Source organism: Neophocaena asiaeorientalis, unplaced genomic scaffold (assembly GCF_003031525.2).
Source record: "Neophocaena asiaeorientalis asiaeorientalis breed wild unplaced genomic scaffold, Neophocaena_asiaeorientalis_V1.1 scaffold314, whole genome shotgun sequence".
Taxonomy (NCBI): domain Eukaryota; kingdom Metazoa; phylum Chordata; class Mammalia; order Artiodactyla; family Phocoenidae; genus Neophocaena; species Neophocaena asiaeorientalis.
The window spans coordinates 118,828-135,123 of NW_020175489.1; the positions used below are offsets into that span (position 1 = coordinate 118,828).

General features: G+C 41.3%; 1 protein-coding gene and 1 pseudogene across 4 annotated transcripts in view; both read left to right on the forward strand.

Annotated features, from left to right (window-relative positions):
- Window positions 1-1,387, forward strand: part of ANLN (anillin, actin binding protein) — a 56,918-nt gene extending 55,531 nt beyond the window's left edge. For all 4 annotated transcript variants that reach the window (XM_024768892.1, XM_024768895.1, XM_024768894.1 and 1 more), the window contains one exon: window positions 45-1,387. In XM_024768892.1, coding sequence (XP_024624660.1) covers window positions 45-168 — 124 coding nt within the window. In that variant the 3' untranslated portion in view covers window positions 169-1,387. The remainder of the gene's footprint in view (window positions 1-44) is intronic.
- Window positions 1,388-15,072: 13,685 nt separating this feature from the next.
- On the forward strand, window positions 15,073-15,948 carry LOC112415721 (heterogeneous nuclear ribonucleoprotein A1-like; annotated as a pseudogene).
- The last annotated feature ends 348 nt before the right edge of the window (window positions 15,949-16,296 follow it).

The window sequence follows — 16,296 nt, forward strand, 5'->3', positions numbered from 1 at the left end:
TGGAATGGGGGAAGGGATCCTGATCTTTTTGTTTGTTCATGTAGGAACTGGCTGTCTGCAGATACCAAGGAAGAGCGGGATCTCTGGATGCAAAAACTCAATCAAGTTCTTGTTGATATTCGCCTCTGGCAACCTGATGCTTGCTATAAACCTATTGGAAAGCCTTAAACTGTGGGACATTTCCAAGTCATATAGAGGTTTTCTGACTTAGGTCATAAATGTTTCTTAAGAGCATCAGTTTTGCTGGTTGCATTTTATGCTTTAAATACAAAAGGGTATGTGCCAATATTCACTCACTACATATTATGCAGTATTTATGTCTTTTGTATGTAAAACTTCACCCGATTTATCTTCTGTTATTCATAAATGATTGGAAGAAAAAATGTATTATAGTTGATTTTTGCCAAATTTTAATTTAAAAGCCTCATTTTCCTAGAAATCTAATTATTCAATTATTCATGTTAAAATATTTTTTTTTAAGTAAGGAAGTTTGAGTTGTCTTCCTGGAGCTGTGGGTCTCAAAGTAGAAAGGTCTTCCAGGGTTGGAGACAGAAACCTCACACTTGATCATTCTTTCTCTAGCCTCAGTACTTTTTTCTAAAGGTTGTGGTCATTCATTGATCATGATATATCTTGTTACTAGAGTACTGAAAAAAAAATCTAAGGCACCTTGCAGAAACATTTTTAGTAATGGAGGTAAGAACTTTTTCAAAATAGCAAATGTTTATTAGTCTGAAGCTTAAGGCTGCCTTCAAATAAGAGATGTGGGCATAGGGGATATTATTGTGTGAGATTTGGGGGTTCAATGTTTTATTTAGAAGACTTAATAATCACATGGTTTACATTTACTCAGTTACTATAAATGCTGTGTGGTGCACATTTTCATGGAATACAGGCTTTTAAAAATAACTATTTTTGCTCTATAGCTTACAGACTCCTCAGATATACTTGTCAAATTAGTTCTTTCTGTTCCTGTAACAAGAACAAATGTAAATTGAAGAATCTTTATATAAGAAAAGTAAACGTTACCAAGCTACTATGACTAATACTTTGCTTGCCTAAGTTCTTGTCTTTTTTCTTTTTCACATCAGTGTATGACAGTGTCTAGACACCCATTATGAAAGTCACTTGAGAAACTGTTAAGTCATGTATTACCTTTAAAAGCCTAATGCCTTTTTTTAAATTATAAAATATCGTAAATGTAAAGCATGGTCTCAACTTTAAATACACTGTCACTTTGAATTGTTAAAGTTATTGATGGCCTCATTTATAAACACTAAATTCTGTCACCTCCTGTCATTTTATTTTTTATTCATTTAAATGTTTTTTTTCTTACGTGTATTATAAAAATATATTTTATGATCTCCTACCTAAATAAATACTTGCAAATGGCTTAAGGAGTCAGCTATTTAATAAATATTATTAAAATGTGCCGTGTGGCTGCCCTGCATCGTAGGCTGCAGGCTTCTTGAGGGGATTGTACTGACTTGGTGAGGATATTTCACTCATCTTTTTACCTCTAGCCCAGTGCTCAGCCCATTGTGTGTTCTTAGAGTCACTGTTGAATCAGGAGGTGGATGAAGGGTCCATTTCTGAGGCATTTCAATAGAATATGGTACTCAGACGCACATTCGAGGAGATGGAGGATGATTCCCAAGTGCTCAGCAGAGACTGAGTAGATAAGTAACATCACCAGCCAAAACAGGGTGTAGGTTTTGTAGGATTGATGACAGGGCCCCTTTTATTTGTAGATTTGTTTTTATTTTTTTAATTTCTTTTTTAATAAATAAATAAATTTATTTATTTATTTGTGGCTGCGTTGCTGTGCGTAGGTTTTCTCTAGTTGCGGTGAGTGGGGGCTACTCTTTGTTGCAGTGCATGGGCTTCTCGTTGTGGTGGCTTCTCTTGTTGCGGAGCACGGGCTCTAGGCGCATGGGCTTCAGTAGTTGTGGCGCGCGGGCCTAAGTAGTTGTGGCTCACGGGCTCTAGAGCACAGGCTCAGTAGTTGTGGAGCACGGGCTTAGTTGCCCCGGGGCTTGTGGGATCTTCCTGGACCGGGGCTCGAACCCGTGTGCCGTGAATTGGCAGGCAGATTCTTAACCACTGCATCACCAGGGAAGCCCTTGTGTTTATTTTTGAATAGGCATTATATGTCATTATACAAAATTCAAAAGACACAAAGAAGGTGAAAAGTATGTCTTTTCCTCTTGTCACAGCCACTTTTGCCAATTTTGCCGTGTCCTGCTAGAGACATTCTGTGCATATTACAGCAACATATTTCTATTCTTTTGTTCATTAAATATATTTCACACATACTCGTTGTTGTAAGTGAAAGAAAAAGGCATAACAGTATTCCTTAGCAAACATTATATCTTAGTATCTGTATAGAGGGTATATAAAGTTCAGTTTTAGAAGAAATTTAAGGTGATTGTGGAACATACGTTAGAAATACCTCATAAAAGGGAACCCTCTTGCACTGTTGGTGGGAATGTAAATTGATACAGCCACTATGGAGAACAGTATGGAGGTTCCTTAAAAAGTAAAACTAGAGCTACCATATGACCCAGCAATCCCACTACTGGGCATATACCCTGAGAAAACCATAATTCAAAAAGAGTCATGTACCGAAATGTTCATTGCAGCACTAGTTACAATAGCCAGGTCACAGAAGCAGCCTAAATGTCCATTAACAGGAATGGATAAAGAAGATGTGGTACATATATACAATGGAATATTAGCCATAAAAAGGAATGAAATTATGCCATTTGCAGAGACATGGATGGACCTAGAGATTGTCATACAGAGTGAAGTAAGTCAGAGAAAAATATCGTATAATGTTGCTTATATGTGGAATCTAGAAAAATGATACAGATGCACTTATTTGCAAAGCAGAAATAGAGACACAGGTGTAGAGAACAAACGTATGGATACCAAGGGGGGAAGGGGGAGTGGGATGAGTTGGGAGATTGAGATTGACATATATACACTACTATGTATAATATAGATAGCTAATGAGAATCTACTGTATATCAGGGGGAACTCTACTCAGTGCTCTGTGGTGACCTAAATGGGAAGGAAATCCAGAAATGAGGGGATATATGTATACGTATAGCTGATTCACTTTGCTGTACGGCAGAAACTAATGCAACATTGTAAAGCAACTATACTCCAATAAAAATTAATTTAAAAAAAAGAAAGAAATACCTCATAAACCGTGGGAAATACTGCTCTGAAAATTTCAGTGTTATGTGCCTAGGGGGATTGTTGAAACCATTAGAGTCGATAAGATCATCCAGGGAGTATGATGGTGGAAAGAGAAGCAAGAGCAAAAAGAACATGATCTTTAGGGGAAAAGTGAAAAAGGAGTGGCTGATGATTATCTTCCATGAAAGAAATAGAAGAGTGATGTCTGCCGAGACCAAAAAAGGCTCTTAAGATTTGACCACAAAATCAAAAAGTGGGTTAAAGAAAACAACTGAAATTTGAAATGGTCAATTCGATAAAATGGTTCAGATGAAAAATCAGGTTACACAGAGGAAAAGAATGGCAGATTTGACTGCATAAAAAATTTCCTGGGCTTCCCTGGTGGCGCAGTGGTTGAGAGTCCACCTGCCGATGCAGGGGACACGGGTTCCTGCCCCGGTCCGGGAAGATCCCACATGCCGTGGAGCGGCTGCGCCCGTGAGCCATGGCCGCGGAGCCTGCGCGTCCGGAGCCTGTGCTCCGCAACGGGAGAGGCCACACAGTAAGAGGCCCGCGTACCGCAAAAAAAAAAAAAAAATTTCCTTCCTGACAAATTTAAACAAAGTTTAAGCAAAGTTAAAACATAAGCCCTAGACTAGGAGAAAATATTCACAACACATTTAATAATCAAAGAATTAATGCACAAAATATATAAAGAGCTCCTTTGGCTGGCTATCATCGTTTAAGCATTTACTATGTACCAGATTATATTCTTGGTGTTTTGCATGCATTATCTCATAATCTTCACATGACCTTATGGTATGGGCATTCAATGAGGAAACTAGAACTTAGGTAACTTTTCTAAGGCAACATGCCTGTTAGCAAGTGGCAAATCAGGATTTGAACCTAGAATCTACATACTTCATCATTATAGTATGATGTTTCTCAAATTACTAAGAATAAGAAAATTTAACCTAAGAAAGAGGGGCAAATAATACTAGTAGAAAATGTGTGCGCGCACACCCACACACACACACACACACACACGCAGATCCAAAGAACCAACAAATGAAAAAATGATATTAATAAACAAAAATACGAATTTAAATGGCAGTGGGTTATTGGCCCTTGAATTGTTGGAACTAGTCAGTGTTGCTGAGAAACCCATACTCTTGGTGAGAATAGAAACTGCTACAGCCTTCTTGGATGGTAACTTGGTAACTTCCAGTAATCTCTGAGCTAACACACAGTATCAGACTGTCGCATCAGACTTGCATGCATCAGAGGTTTTATCCATATAGAGCTTTACTCATAATGTCAAGAACACAAGTGATCAAGGCACTGGCTAAGCAGGAAGTCTACAAAATCCTGCATACCTCCTGGGTCTTTCATTCCTACTTTGGACAAGTAATAGATAAGATCTCACTTGACGTTTGTGGGACATCTCACACAGCAGGGAGCCTGGAGGTAAGGCAACGTTACCATTTTGTACCCTATATAGTTATACAGCTTGTGTGACTTTCTCAGGAGTCTTGCCTCACGAATCCATAAATTCTAACTTTATTTACCATAAACAGTTCTTTACCAGCCATATCCTACTAAGAGCATTCCATAGATAAGAGATCTCCTAGCAAATATCATTAGTCTATTAGCCAGGAGGTCAAGTTTTCAGCACATTTACAAGGAGTTTATGTGTCACCTGCCTTCTTTCCTCAGAACAAAAGGCCAGGTACTTTAACTCCTTCTTCCCCACTCTCCTCAGATGAACTTTGAGGTGAGCAAAGTTACATAGAAGGCTGATCATTAAGATACTGTTTTTAAGGGGAAAAATAGAGATAACCTGAAAGTCCATCAACAGGAAAGAAAATTGGAAATAATCTCAAGCCCATTAATAGGAAATCATGGCGCACCCTTTCTACAACACACCATGCAATGTTCAAGAAGAAAAGGGATCCATATATATATAACTTTTCAGAACAACTCATGGGAAAGAGGGATATGCCGTGCAACATGAAACTATATACGTAACAGACCTGTGTATAAATACCTAGATGAAAGTGTGGAAGGAACCACACCAAATTTTATATGGGAAAGTGTAATGGAAAGGTTGGGAGTAGTACTGGGTGGAGAAATGCTTTGACTTTTGACTCTATTTCTAGAATATTTGATATGTTTACAATGAAAATATTTTCATTTTGCTCGTGTTCGTGCACTTATGAACACTTAAACATTTAAAATCGGAATGAAACTTTGAGTGAGTGGAAGACTGAGTAGAGACTACAGGTTGTTAGATGGAGACGGGAAAGGCGCAATGGGACAGTAGTTTGGTGGGGAAATATTGAGGCAGGATATTTGTTACTGCTCTGATGGGGAAGAGCCAAAGGTGAGGAAGGCCCCGAGGACAGTGGTAAAAAGGAATATAAGAGATGGGGGAGGAGGAATTTGTGGAGCAGGGTGAAGGGTGATAGGACCCAGATGATAGGTGCAGCTTAGACCCCATCCCAGCAGTCAGCACGTTCGTGGGAACTTTGTGAACAAGTATGGTATAATTGGGGCACCCAAACTATGCAATCATGGAGGACTGGACAGCGATCGGTAGGTTTTGCTCCTTATTCATGAAATATGCTGGCTACTGGGAGCCTTGTAGAGGCTGGGGCAACTGCAATGTGGGAAATTGCACAACGGTTTCAAATATGAAGTCAGAGCGTGACCAGCTATAGCAGAGAAGGAGACTCTGCACAGGCCTCTATGGTAGTAATCCCTAAACCCTAACAGTTTATACCCTAAAAAGAGTCTGAACCCTAAAAGACTGTATGACCCCCTCCCATTTGCTGGGACCACCAGCAGGCCCTGCCACTACTTCTAACTCCTTTGTTTTTGTTGAAAGCAGAGATATGAGAGCCACCTGACTTGCAAAAGGATTTGTTATTCTGCCTTGAGAGTCCAGGAAAACTGCTATTTGAACTGTCCCTTTTCTGTTAGTTTGGGAGGTTTTTACATACCAGGAAAATGACATGGACCCTACTGACACAGTGTGTCTTGTTACAGCTGCTCAAGGGTTGAAGTCCGGGTCCCCAGTTGACCTTTGCATGGATGGTGGTGGGGCCATGTTTCTTTTCTGTGGTGTTTGGCTGGGATAGGGTGGTTATTGTCTAAAAGTTTTCTGTCTCGCTAGCCTGCCTCTTTTCTAGTCCTTCAGCCAGAAAGAGCTTTTCTTGCTGCCATTTGCCTCTCTGGGTTGCCAGCTTCTCTAACATCCAGTTCAGAATATATCACACAAAAACCAGAGAACTCACCATCGTGTTGTTCCTTGGGTCTCAAGTTCTCTAGATGGGCTACCTTTTTCTTTCCACCCTTCAGGTCTTCTGGTGTTTGTTTTATATATAATGCCCAGGGCTTTGGCTGTACTTAGAGGGAGGAATAGGGAGAAATGAATCTATTCCATCTTGGTCCCACTGACGCAGTTTTTTGTTTTTTGTTTTGCGGTACGCGGGCCTCTCACTGTTGTGGCCTCTCCCATTGCGGAGCATAGGCTCCGGACGCACAGGCTCAGCGGCCATGGCTTACGGGCCCAGCCGCTCCGCGGCATGTGGGATCTTCCCAGACCGGGTCACGAACCCGTGTCCCCTGCATCGGCCGGCAGACTCTCAACCACTGTGCCACCAGGGAAGCCCCCACTGATGCAGTTTTAACAGTCTGTAATTTCCAGAGTTCTCAAGCACATCTTGTGAAATTTAATTATGTTAATTTAAATGATCCTTTCTATTATGGAATACATTTTTTCTTTAATTATTCCTATCAAGAAGTGTCCCCAAAACTGATGAGTTTTTTAAAATTGCTTAGGCAATTTTGATAGATTCAACTGACTTTGAATATCTTTCCATGTGTTTATTGGTCCCATGTATTGCTTCATTTGTGAATTCCATATTTTTGTCATTTGTCCACATTTCAATTGTCCTTATTATTTGATTTGTAAGCTTATATGTTAGGGAGATTAACGTTCATTTGTATGTGGCTGCATCTACACTCAGTTCCTTTACTAGCTGAGTATTCTTCAGCCGCAGGTTGAATATGGTACCTTCAGCCACACGGTACCTACCACATAATCTATTGGGAACATTAAATAAGACAATAAATATTAAGGCCTCAGACCAGTAAAAAGGCCAAGAGTAAATTCCTGAGAAGTGGTAGTGATTGTTTACTGTGGAATTAGATGCCCAAGAAAGTCTGGACAGAGGCAGATATAAATCTGATTGGGCCAGCTGTCTTCCCAACACCAAGATTTCTATTCTTGCCATCTGAAGTTAGAGGTTGCTGGGAATTTACAAGTGTCTAGAAATCCCCTTGGCAATGAATAGCACTTTACGGCATTTATCGAAGTTTTGTCACAGAGAAAATAACAGTAATGATATGATTTTAGAATTGCCTCTACTCAATATAACATCTTTTTCTTGTTTTCAAGACTTCCTTGAGAAGTTAAAACAACTTTCACTTCTATAAAAGTGCAAAGTGGACTTAATCTGCTTTCTTCCAAAAGTTAGATTTTTACGTGAGTGAAGTCATTTAAAAAAATACGTACTTCCCAAAATTCAGAGGTTTGGGTGTAGTATACGATGTTTAACGAAATGGGAGACTCCAGGCCAGAAAGATGAAGACTTAGAGGGTATAGAAAATTTATTCTTATGGGAATACTGTAGATGCTCCGTATTACCTATTATTTTGCTCAGTTCTTAGAAATGTTATGTGCCCCTTGGGACTGATAAACAAGGTCCAGTTTGTTTGACTCCACTTCCTGCAGTGCATTTGAAATAAGCATTGTAGGGAGAGCATCTTCCCATCTTTTGGTTACAGATTGTTGTGGAAATTTTTAATGTAATCTTAAAATAATATGAAGCCCCAAACAATGTATTCTAAATCAAAGCCAATATTAAAGTTGATGAGAAAGAGTTACCATAGCTTTAATCGTCCCAGTCAAACGAAAACATTTAGAAATTCAGGAAATCTTATATAAGAAATCTTCTGAGAATAAAAACCAAAGAAAAAACACAGACTGATCAAATCATTTATCTGCTTTTTGGCTAGTATGTTGAGAAGGGAATAGCATAATGGAAGAACACACCTTGGCACAGAACACCAGGCTAGGGAAGAAAAGAAAGACGTGGGATATACGTTCCTTTTCTACAACCTAATTCTATGCTTAATTTTTTTCAAACTACTTCATTACTCTGAGCCTCTGGCTTCCTGATTAGTAAAATGAAAACAAAACTCTGAAGGTATTGTGATATGAAAATTCTTTATGAAGCTTGGCCTGGGGTGTACAGCTGTGAGTCCCAATGGAAAGTTATTGCTCCTTAAGTGAGATGATCACACTGAACATGGTGTGTGGTACACAGTTGGTGCTCAATAAATGTTTGCCAAATGAATGTAGGGTCTTTACACAGAATTCTAGTGTGCCAAGTTTAAAAAATGTAGCAAAGGAGCTCTTGCTACCCCAAAGGAACTCCTTGTTTTGGAAAATGCCTTGAAAGGTGTGGCAGAGACTGTAGTGATCCCCTCTTTCTGTAGTAATAGAGCTCAAAGCGTGGCATGTAGCTGCTCAGAATAAAGACTACATTTCACAGCCTCCCCTGCAGGTCATAGTGACCGTGGGACTGAGTTCTGGCCAATGGGATATAAGCACAAAGTTTGTAGCACAAAGTTTGTAGCAGCTTTTGGGAAACTTCCTTTGGAGACACTTGGCCCGTGCCCTTTGCACTTCTCTGTTCCATCCTTCCTCCAGTTGCCAGCTGGAGGAAGAGAGCCAGGCCCTAGGGTGTAGGGCCACCTGGGAGCAGAAAGGTGCTCCATTTGTTTGTACCAGTGGCAACTATTGTTACGATCTGAACTTCGTATCTTGTTGAGGCTTGGGATACATTTTTTCTTGGGACTCCACAGCCTTCTCTTGAGACTTCCTCTTGAAATCTGCCTTCTGTCATTCCTCCTACCCACTCACTCTTGGCAGGCAGTTTTCCATGGTTCTGTTGTGTTTCTGCACAACTTGCACTTATCTTGCAAATTTGTTCTAGACTATCTTTTCACGGATGTTGTAGAAAGGTTTTGGAAGATGAAGTCTCAGCCTCTGGAGCAAAGAACAGGTTTACTTACAACCTTGGAAGCTAGAGATAGTGTCTTTCTTGAGAGCAAAAGGCAGACATACTGCTCATTATAAAAGACGCAGTTTTCCTAAACACAGAGTATGTGCAGGTGTCATCTGGCCTTCGTTGCATTGTCCTATGGGAATTGAGGTTTGGCGAACCAGCACAAATGCTGATACTCTGATTACTGTTGTTGCTGTAATACAGTCCTTTGTCCCTAACCCAGGATTGTCTTCTGTCAGCACACATGAAACTGTGGCCGGCTAAATGGTTAGCCTGCAAGTAAGATAAAAATCTCAGACCCTTTGCCTACCTGAGTTTGTCTGATCTGCCTCATGTTTCTAAATCCCAACCTGGGGTAAATATGGAGATGCAAGAAAAAATAAAATCCCAGGTTGTAAGAAGCAATGCTCATCGAGGACTGATTGAAAGACAAGCATTTTTAATGTTACCCTTGGAACATGCGCTTTCAGCTCAGGCACTTACTCTAAACTGTGTTTCCAGTTTTTTGCCATCCGCCTATTTTGATGGACATGATAAGAAAGAGCAATGGGAAAATTTACTGTTGTATACATCTTTGGGATAGTTTCAGGTACACCGACTACAACATTATACAGTGTCCTTTTTATGAGGACCTACGGGAAAAATTTGTCTCAGGTATTAGGAAAAACTGCGTTTCTGTTGAACAGCTGTGGCGTGTTTGTCCTATGGACACTATAAATCTTGTAACTGACTGTGTATCTCAGCACCTTGGAAGAATGAAGCCAAATTTGTGGTCTAGTTCTTGGAATTAATTGAGGCCAGACAGTTTGCGTTTGAGATATTAAGTTTACCCCAGGTTGTTTGCTTCAATCCGTTTCCTCATTTATTTATTCTTCTGTTTTTACAATATGCCTATTTTTCCATTTTTATTTTAATCAAACCTTAAGGGTCTGATATTTCTACAAAGTTTATTATAAGACCAGCACTTCCTGCCTCCCCCGTCCCTGGCCCCATGGCTCCTGAATCCTGTCTCTTCCTCTCCCACGGTTAAAGTCCTGGTTTTGTTGAAGCATCTGAGAATGATGCTGGGAGGTACATTCATGAGAGCTAACTGGTCTAATGTCATTAGTCTACCATCATACATCACTGATAATTTGGCCAGTTCTAGAATTCTAGTCTAGAAATAGTTTTTCCTTAGATTGTGAGGACTTTGGTCCATTGGTTTCTAGGTTCCAGCATTTCAGCTGTGAAGTCCAAAGCCATTCTGATTTTGATCCTTTGATGTGACTTGTTTTTTCTCTCTGGAAGCTTTGTTGGGTTTTCTTCCTGTTCTGAGTGTTCTGAAATTTCAGGAAAATAATGGGCATTTCTGGGGTCTTTTTCCATCCACTGTGTTGGGCTTTTGTAATGTGAGAACTCACGTCCTTCAAATGAAGGTCATTTTTCTTTTCTTGTCTTTTTATTTTTATTTTACACTGGAGTATGGTTGATTAACAATGTTGTGTTAGTTTCAGGTGTACAGAAAAGTGATTCAGTTCTACATATACATGCATCTATTCTTTTTCAAATTCTTTTCCCATTTATGTTATTACAGAGCATTGATCAGAGTTCCCTGTGCTATACAGTAGGTCCTTGTTGGTTACCTATTTTAAATATAGCAGGGTGTACATGTCAATCCCGGACTCCAAATCTATCCCTCCCCCCCACCCCTCCACTGAAGGGCATTTTTCTCTGTTTCTTCAATAATCTCCTCTCTTGCATCCTCTGAGTTCCCTATTTTTTTTTTTTTTTTTTTTTTTTAAGCCCCCTTTTTAATGATTTTATTTAGGTTTTGGACCTTCTGGGTCAGTCTTCTCATAGAATCTCATGACTCTGGTTTTCCTTCTCTCTATTATTAATTTCTGTTTCTTGTAGGGTCTCAGTGTATTAGCTTCCTATTGATGCCATAATAAATTACTATAAACTTAGAGGTTTGAAACAACACCCATTTATGATCTTAGTTTCTAGGAGTCAGAAGTCTGGGCACAGCATGGCTCATTTGGGTCTTTGCTTAGTGTCTCACAAGGTGGAAATCAAGTTGTTGGCTGGTTGAGCTCTTAGCTGAAGGTTTGGGAAGAATCTGCTTCCAAGCTCATTCAGGTTGGTGGCAGAATTCCATTCCTTGTGGTTGTAGGACTGGAGTCAGGCCCCTTTTCCTTACCGGCTGTCAGCCAGGGGCTGATCTTTGCTCCTAGAGTCTGTCCACATTCCTTCTCATGCTTCCCATGAGCACCTAGAGGCCTTTCTCAGGTAGCGTCCTTACTTGAGGCCCCTAGGCCCCTACACTGCACAGCCCTTTCACATCTCAAATCTCAATCATTGGGATTCATCTTCTGTAGTTAAGGGCTCGTGTGATTCCTTTGGGACTTACTTGGTAATCCAGGATCATTTCCCTTCTTTAAGATTGGCTGATCAGTAACCTTAATTGCACATGTAAGTCCCTTCACAGTAGTACCAAGATAGGGTGGGGATCTTGTGGGGACATTTTTGGAAGTCTGTTTATGACACTCCTCAACTGTATATTGCAGCTCTCCTGTTTCCTGAATTTTTTTTTTTTTTTAACATTCTGTTCTTGGGACCTGTGGAAATATCTTCTCTTCCTTTGAAGATCTTAGTGAAATTATTTTCTTTTAAGTCTCCCCCTGCCCCTCCCCCCATATTTTCTGTTTCCTCTAAGTTTCTTTCTTCTGTTTATTAGTTTGGGGCTTTCTTTTTTCACGTTAGAAGCTTTCCCCAAGTGTTCGATTTCAGTCCGTGGCTCTCTGTCCATGTTTACGAATGAGGGACTAAATGCTGACTGCAAACTCTGTATGTGGCAGACTCCACTTAAGTATCATGGGGTCTACAGTGTCAGTATATGTGGGATTATTTTCTATGACCAGAGAAGAATGTCCCAGTCCTTGGTGGAGGACCCGGCTGCCAGTGAGGGAGGAGCCTGGGAGCAGTTCCAGATTCAACGGACAGCCTTCCCAAAGCCTCCTGTTACCAGTGTGGTACCTCAAACCTCACTCTGCCTGGTGTTCTGGGGCAGAGTCTCTCCGGCTCACCATTTTCTCAAAATAAACGTACACCATTTTCTCAAAATAAACGTACACCATTTTGCTGAGGTTGGGGAAGGGAACTACTGTTTCTTAACAGATTTTTCAAGCCACCGTCCTGTTTTTGACTCCGATTTTACCCTCGATTTCAGAGGGTACCTGGTGCTGCTTGTTTCTGAGATTTTGTGAAATTCTGCAAGGCAGTGCTGGTGGTTTCTGGGCTTCCCCTCCTCTGGTTTGGCTCTTGGCTCTCTTGAGTTGACCAAGCCAGATGCTTTTTACCACTTTCCACATGCTGTTGCTGCTGTTTCCTCTCCCACTGACTTTGTGTAAATTATGAGTCTCTTTAACAGAACTCCATTGCTGGCTTTTTGTTGGCCTCCACGAGAGAGCCAAGGTAAACACATCTGTCCAATGCACCATCATTACTCAGAAACTCCATACATTAGATATAGGATTTTATTCTTAATGGAAAAGCCTTAAATCCTTTTTGGAATGTGTTCAGGAAAAAAAATCAACTCACTAAATTAATATTGTGTCTGGGAGTCTGGGAAGTTAGCTTCTGAAATGAATTTTCTCATTTGTAAACAACCTGAAAGGTTTGCTATAAAGATAAAATGTGATAATATTCTAGAGTACCTAGGACAGTACTTGACATGCAGTCGACATACAATATATGCTTGTTGAATAAAGGAATCAAATGCATTCATGCGAAACCAAAAGAAAATATATACCTATATTGGGGCGGGGGGGTAGATATGGTGAGCCAGGGCTGGTTATAGACATGTGGTGCCCAAAGTAGGGTAGCAATATGGAACTCCCCCAAACCAACGGACTTCCCATGTTTGTTCAACATTTATTTAGTTGGTGGTTGAAGGGAAGAAATGAATTTTCTCTTTAAAAAATTGTATATCTCTTTCGAATTAAGGGCTTGTTATTTAGAATAAATGTAGCATTATATTTTAACTTTCTTAGAAATGTCTTTTTTGGGGCTTCCCTGGTGGTGCAGTGATTAAGAATCTGCCTGCCAATTCAGAGGACACAGGTTTGAGCCCTGGTCCGGGAAGATCCCACATGCCGTGGAGCAACTAAGCCCGTGTGCCGAACTACTGAAGCCTGTGCGCCTAGAGCCCGTGCTCCGCAACAAAAGAAGCCACCAGGATGAAAAGCCTGCACACCGCAACAAAGAGTAGCCACTGCTCTCTGCAGCTAGAGAAAGCCCACGTGCAGCAATGGAGACCCAACGCAGACAAAAATAAATAAATAGAAATTTAAAAAAAAAAAAAGGAAATGTCTTTCTTTTCCCCACGCCATGTGGCATGTGGGATCTTAGTACCCCAATCAGGGATTGAACCTGTGCTCCCTGCAGTAGAAGCATGGAGTCTTAACCACTGGACCCCCAGGGAAGTCCCAGAAATGTCTTTTATTTCACAATTCTTCCATAGCATTATTCATATTCACTAATGATAAGGGAGAACGAATGAATGTAGTTGTAAAGTTTTATTAAAATATGTTTAAAGCCTTTTTATGACTTTCACAATGGCAAACGTTTTTCATTTTTTTGGTAGATGTTGTATTCCTTCCGTTTTATTTTTTCCTGAACCGGACAATGTTTTGGGAGGCCTCTTAGAGGGTTAAGACACATACAGTAAAGCAGAACCCTCATTCTTTGTTGACTGTACCAGGTCAAAACTCACGAGGTGCCAGAGCTTAGGTTGACTTTGTCCTCATTGTAGGACTGTCAGCCTATCCACGTTCCATCACTGATGGAGAGGCCGAAACAGCACCAAGCAGTTGGCCTATGGGAGGATGGCTTTTCAAATGCCCAATTGTATTTTGGGGAATTGGTGAGAGCAGGACCCATTAGCTTCCCAATAAAGCAAGAAACTCCATGTGGAAATCTGAGCTAACTGGCACAACATTTCCTCCTATTCCAGTGATGTCTTGGTGCCCATTATGGGGTGGCACCATGGGTAGCTGCCAGTCTGGCTTGCCCCTTGATCTATTTCTGCCCTCAGCCTCTGCATTTTTTACTTTTCCCCACTGGTGCCCAGCGTCCTGATAATCTCTCTCCTGCACTCCACGAAATAGCTGTCAGTGACTTCATTCACATTCAGGTATAAGCATTTCATAACACCATAAAGACCTTTATTTCTCGTGACATTTGGAACTTTAGTAAAGTACCATACTTACAGCTATACAGTTGGCATTTGTAGGGTGGATTTTTAGTTATCAGCCCAAAGAAGAGCATTGGTCAGAGTGACTATTTCCCATTGTCATTGAAATGCACACTGTAAACCCTCTCTCCCCACTCTCTGGCCCTGCATCACTTCTCTAAGTGATGCCATTTGCTCAGGAAACACCTTGGACCACGTGAAGGTAAGCTCCAGGGTATATTTTCCATTTAACACTGTGAATCACCTTTGATCACTTTCTAACTCCTTATTCTGCCCTGCAGCCAACCTTCCAAACACTGTTTTTGCTACTTTTTTTTTTTTTTTTTTGTGGTACGCGGGCCTCTCACTGTTGTGGCCTCTCCCGCTGCGGAGCACAGGCTCTGGACGCGCAGGCTCAGCGGCCATGGCTCATGGGTCCAGCCACTCCGCGGCATGTGGGATCTTCCCGGACTGGGGCACAAACCCGTGTCCCCTGCATCAGCAGGCGGACTCTCAACCACTGCGCCACCAGGGAAGCCCATGAGGAGCCGCTCTGAGCAGCAGGGAGTGCTCACAGATTGTGTGGTAACGAGGGATCCAAACACCAGGCGCTCCAGAGGCTTCGGGTTTGTCACGTATGCCACTGTGGAGGAGGTGGGTGCAGCCATGAAGGCAAGGCCATGCGAGGTGGATGGAAGAGTTGGGGAACCAAAGAGGGCCGTCTCAAGAGAAGATTCTCAAAGACCTGGTGCCCACTTAACTGTGAAAAAGATTTTTGTTGGTGGCATTAAAGAAGACCCTGAAGAACATCGCCGAAGAGATTATTTTGAACAGTATGGGAAAAATTGAAGTGATTGAAATCATGACTGACCGAGGCAGTGGCAAAAAGAGAGGCTTTGCTTTCGTAACCTTTGATGACCATGACTCCGTAGACAAGATTGTCATTCAGAAACGCCACACTGTGAATGGCCACAACTGTGAAGTAAGGAAAGCCCTATCTAAGCAAGAGATGGCTGGTGCTTCATCCAGCCAAAGGGGTCGAAGTGGTTCTGGAAATTTTGATGGTGGTCGTGGCGGTGGTTTTGGTGGGAATGGCAGCTTTGGTCGTGGAGGGAACGTCAGTGGTCGAGATGCCTTTGGTGGCAGTCGTGGTGGCGGTGGCTATGGTGGCAGTGGGATGGCTATAATGGATTCGGTAATGATGGAAGCACTTTAGGAGGTGGTGGAAGCTACAATGCTTTTGGCAGTTACAACAATCAATCTGCAAATTTTGGACCCGTGAAAGGAGGAAACTTTGGAGACAGAAGTTCTTGCCTCTATGGTGGTGGAGGCCAACACTTTGCCAAACCCCAAAACCAAGGTGGCTATAGCGGTTCCAGCAGCAGCAGGAGCTATGGCAGTGGCAGAAGGTTGTAATTACTGCCAGGAAACAAAGCTTAGCAGGAAAGGAGAGCCAGAGAAGTGACGGGGAAGCTACAGGCTACAACAGATTTGTGAACTCAGCCAAGCACAGTGGTGGTGCTACAAAGAAGACATGTTTTAGACAATACCCATGTGTATGGGCAAAAAATCTCAAGGACTGTATTTGTGACTAATTGTATAATAGGTTATTTTAGTTTTTGTTCCGTGGAAAGTGTAAAGCATTTCAACAAAGGGTTTTAATGTAGATTTTTTGTTTTGCACCCATGCTGTTGATTGCTAAATATAATAGTCTGATCATGATGCCAAATAAACGTGTCTTTTTCAAAAACAAAAACGAAAACA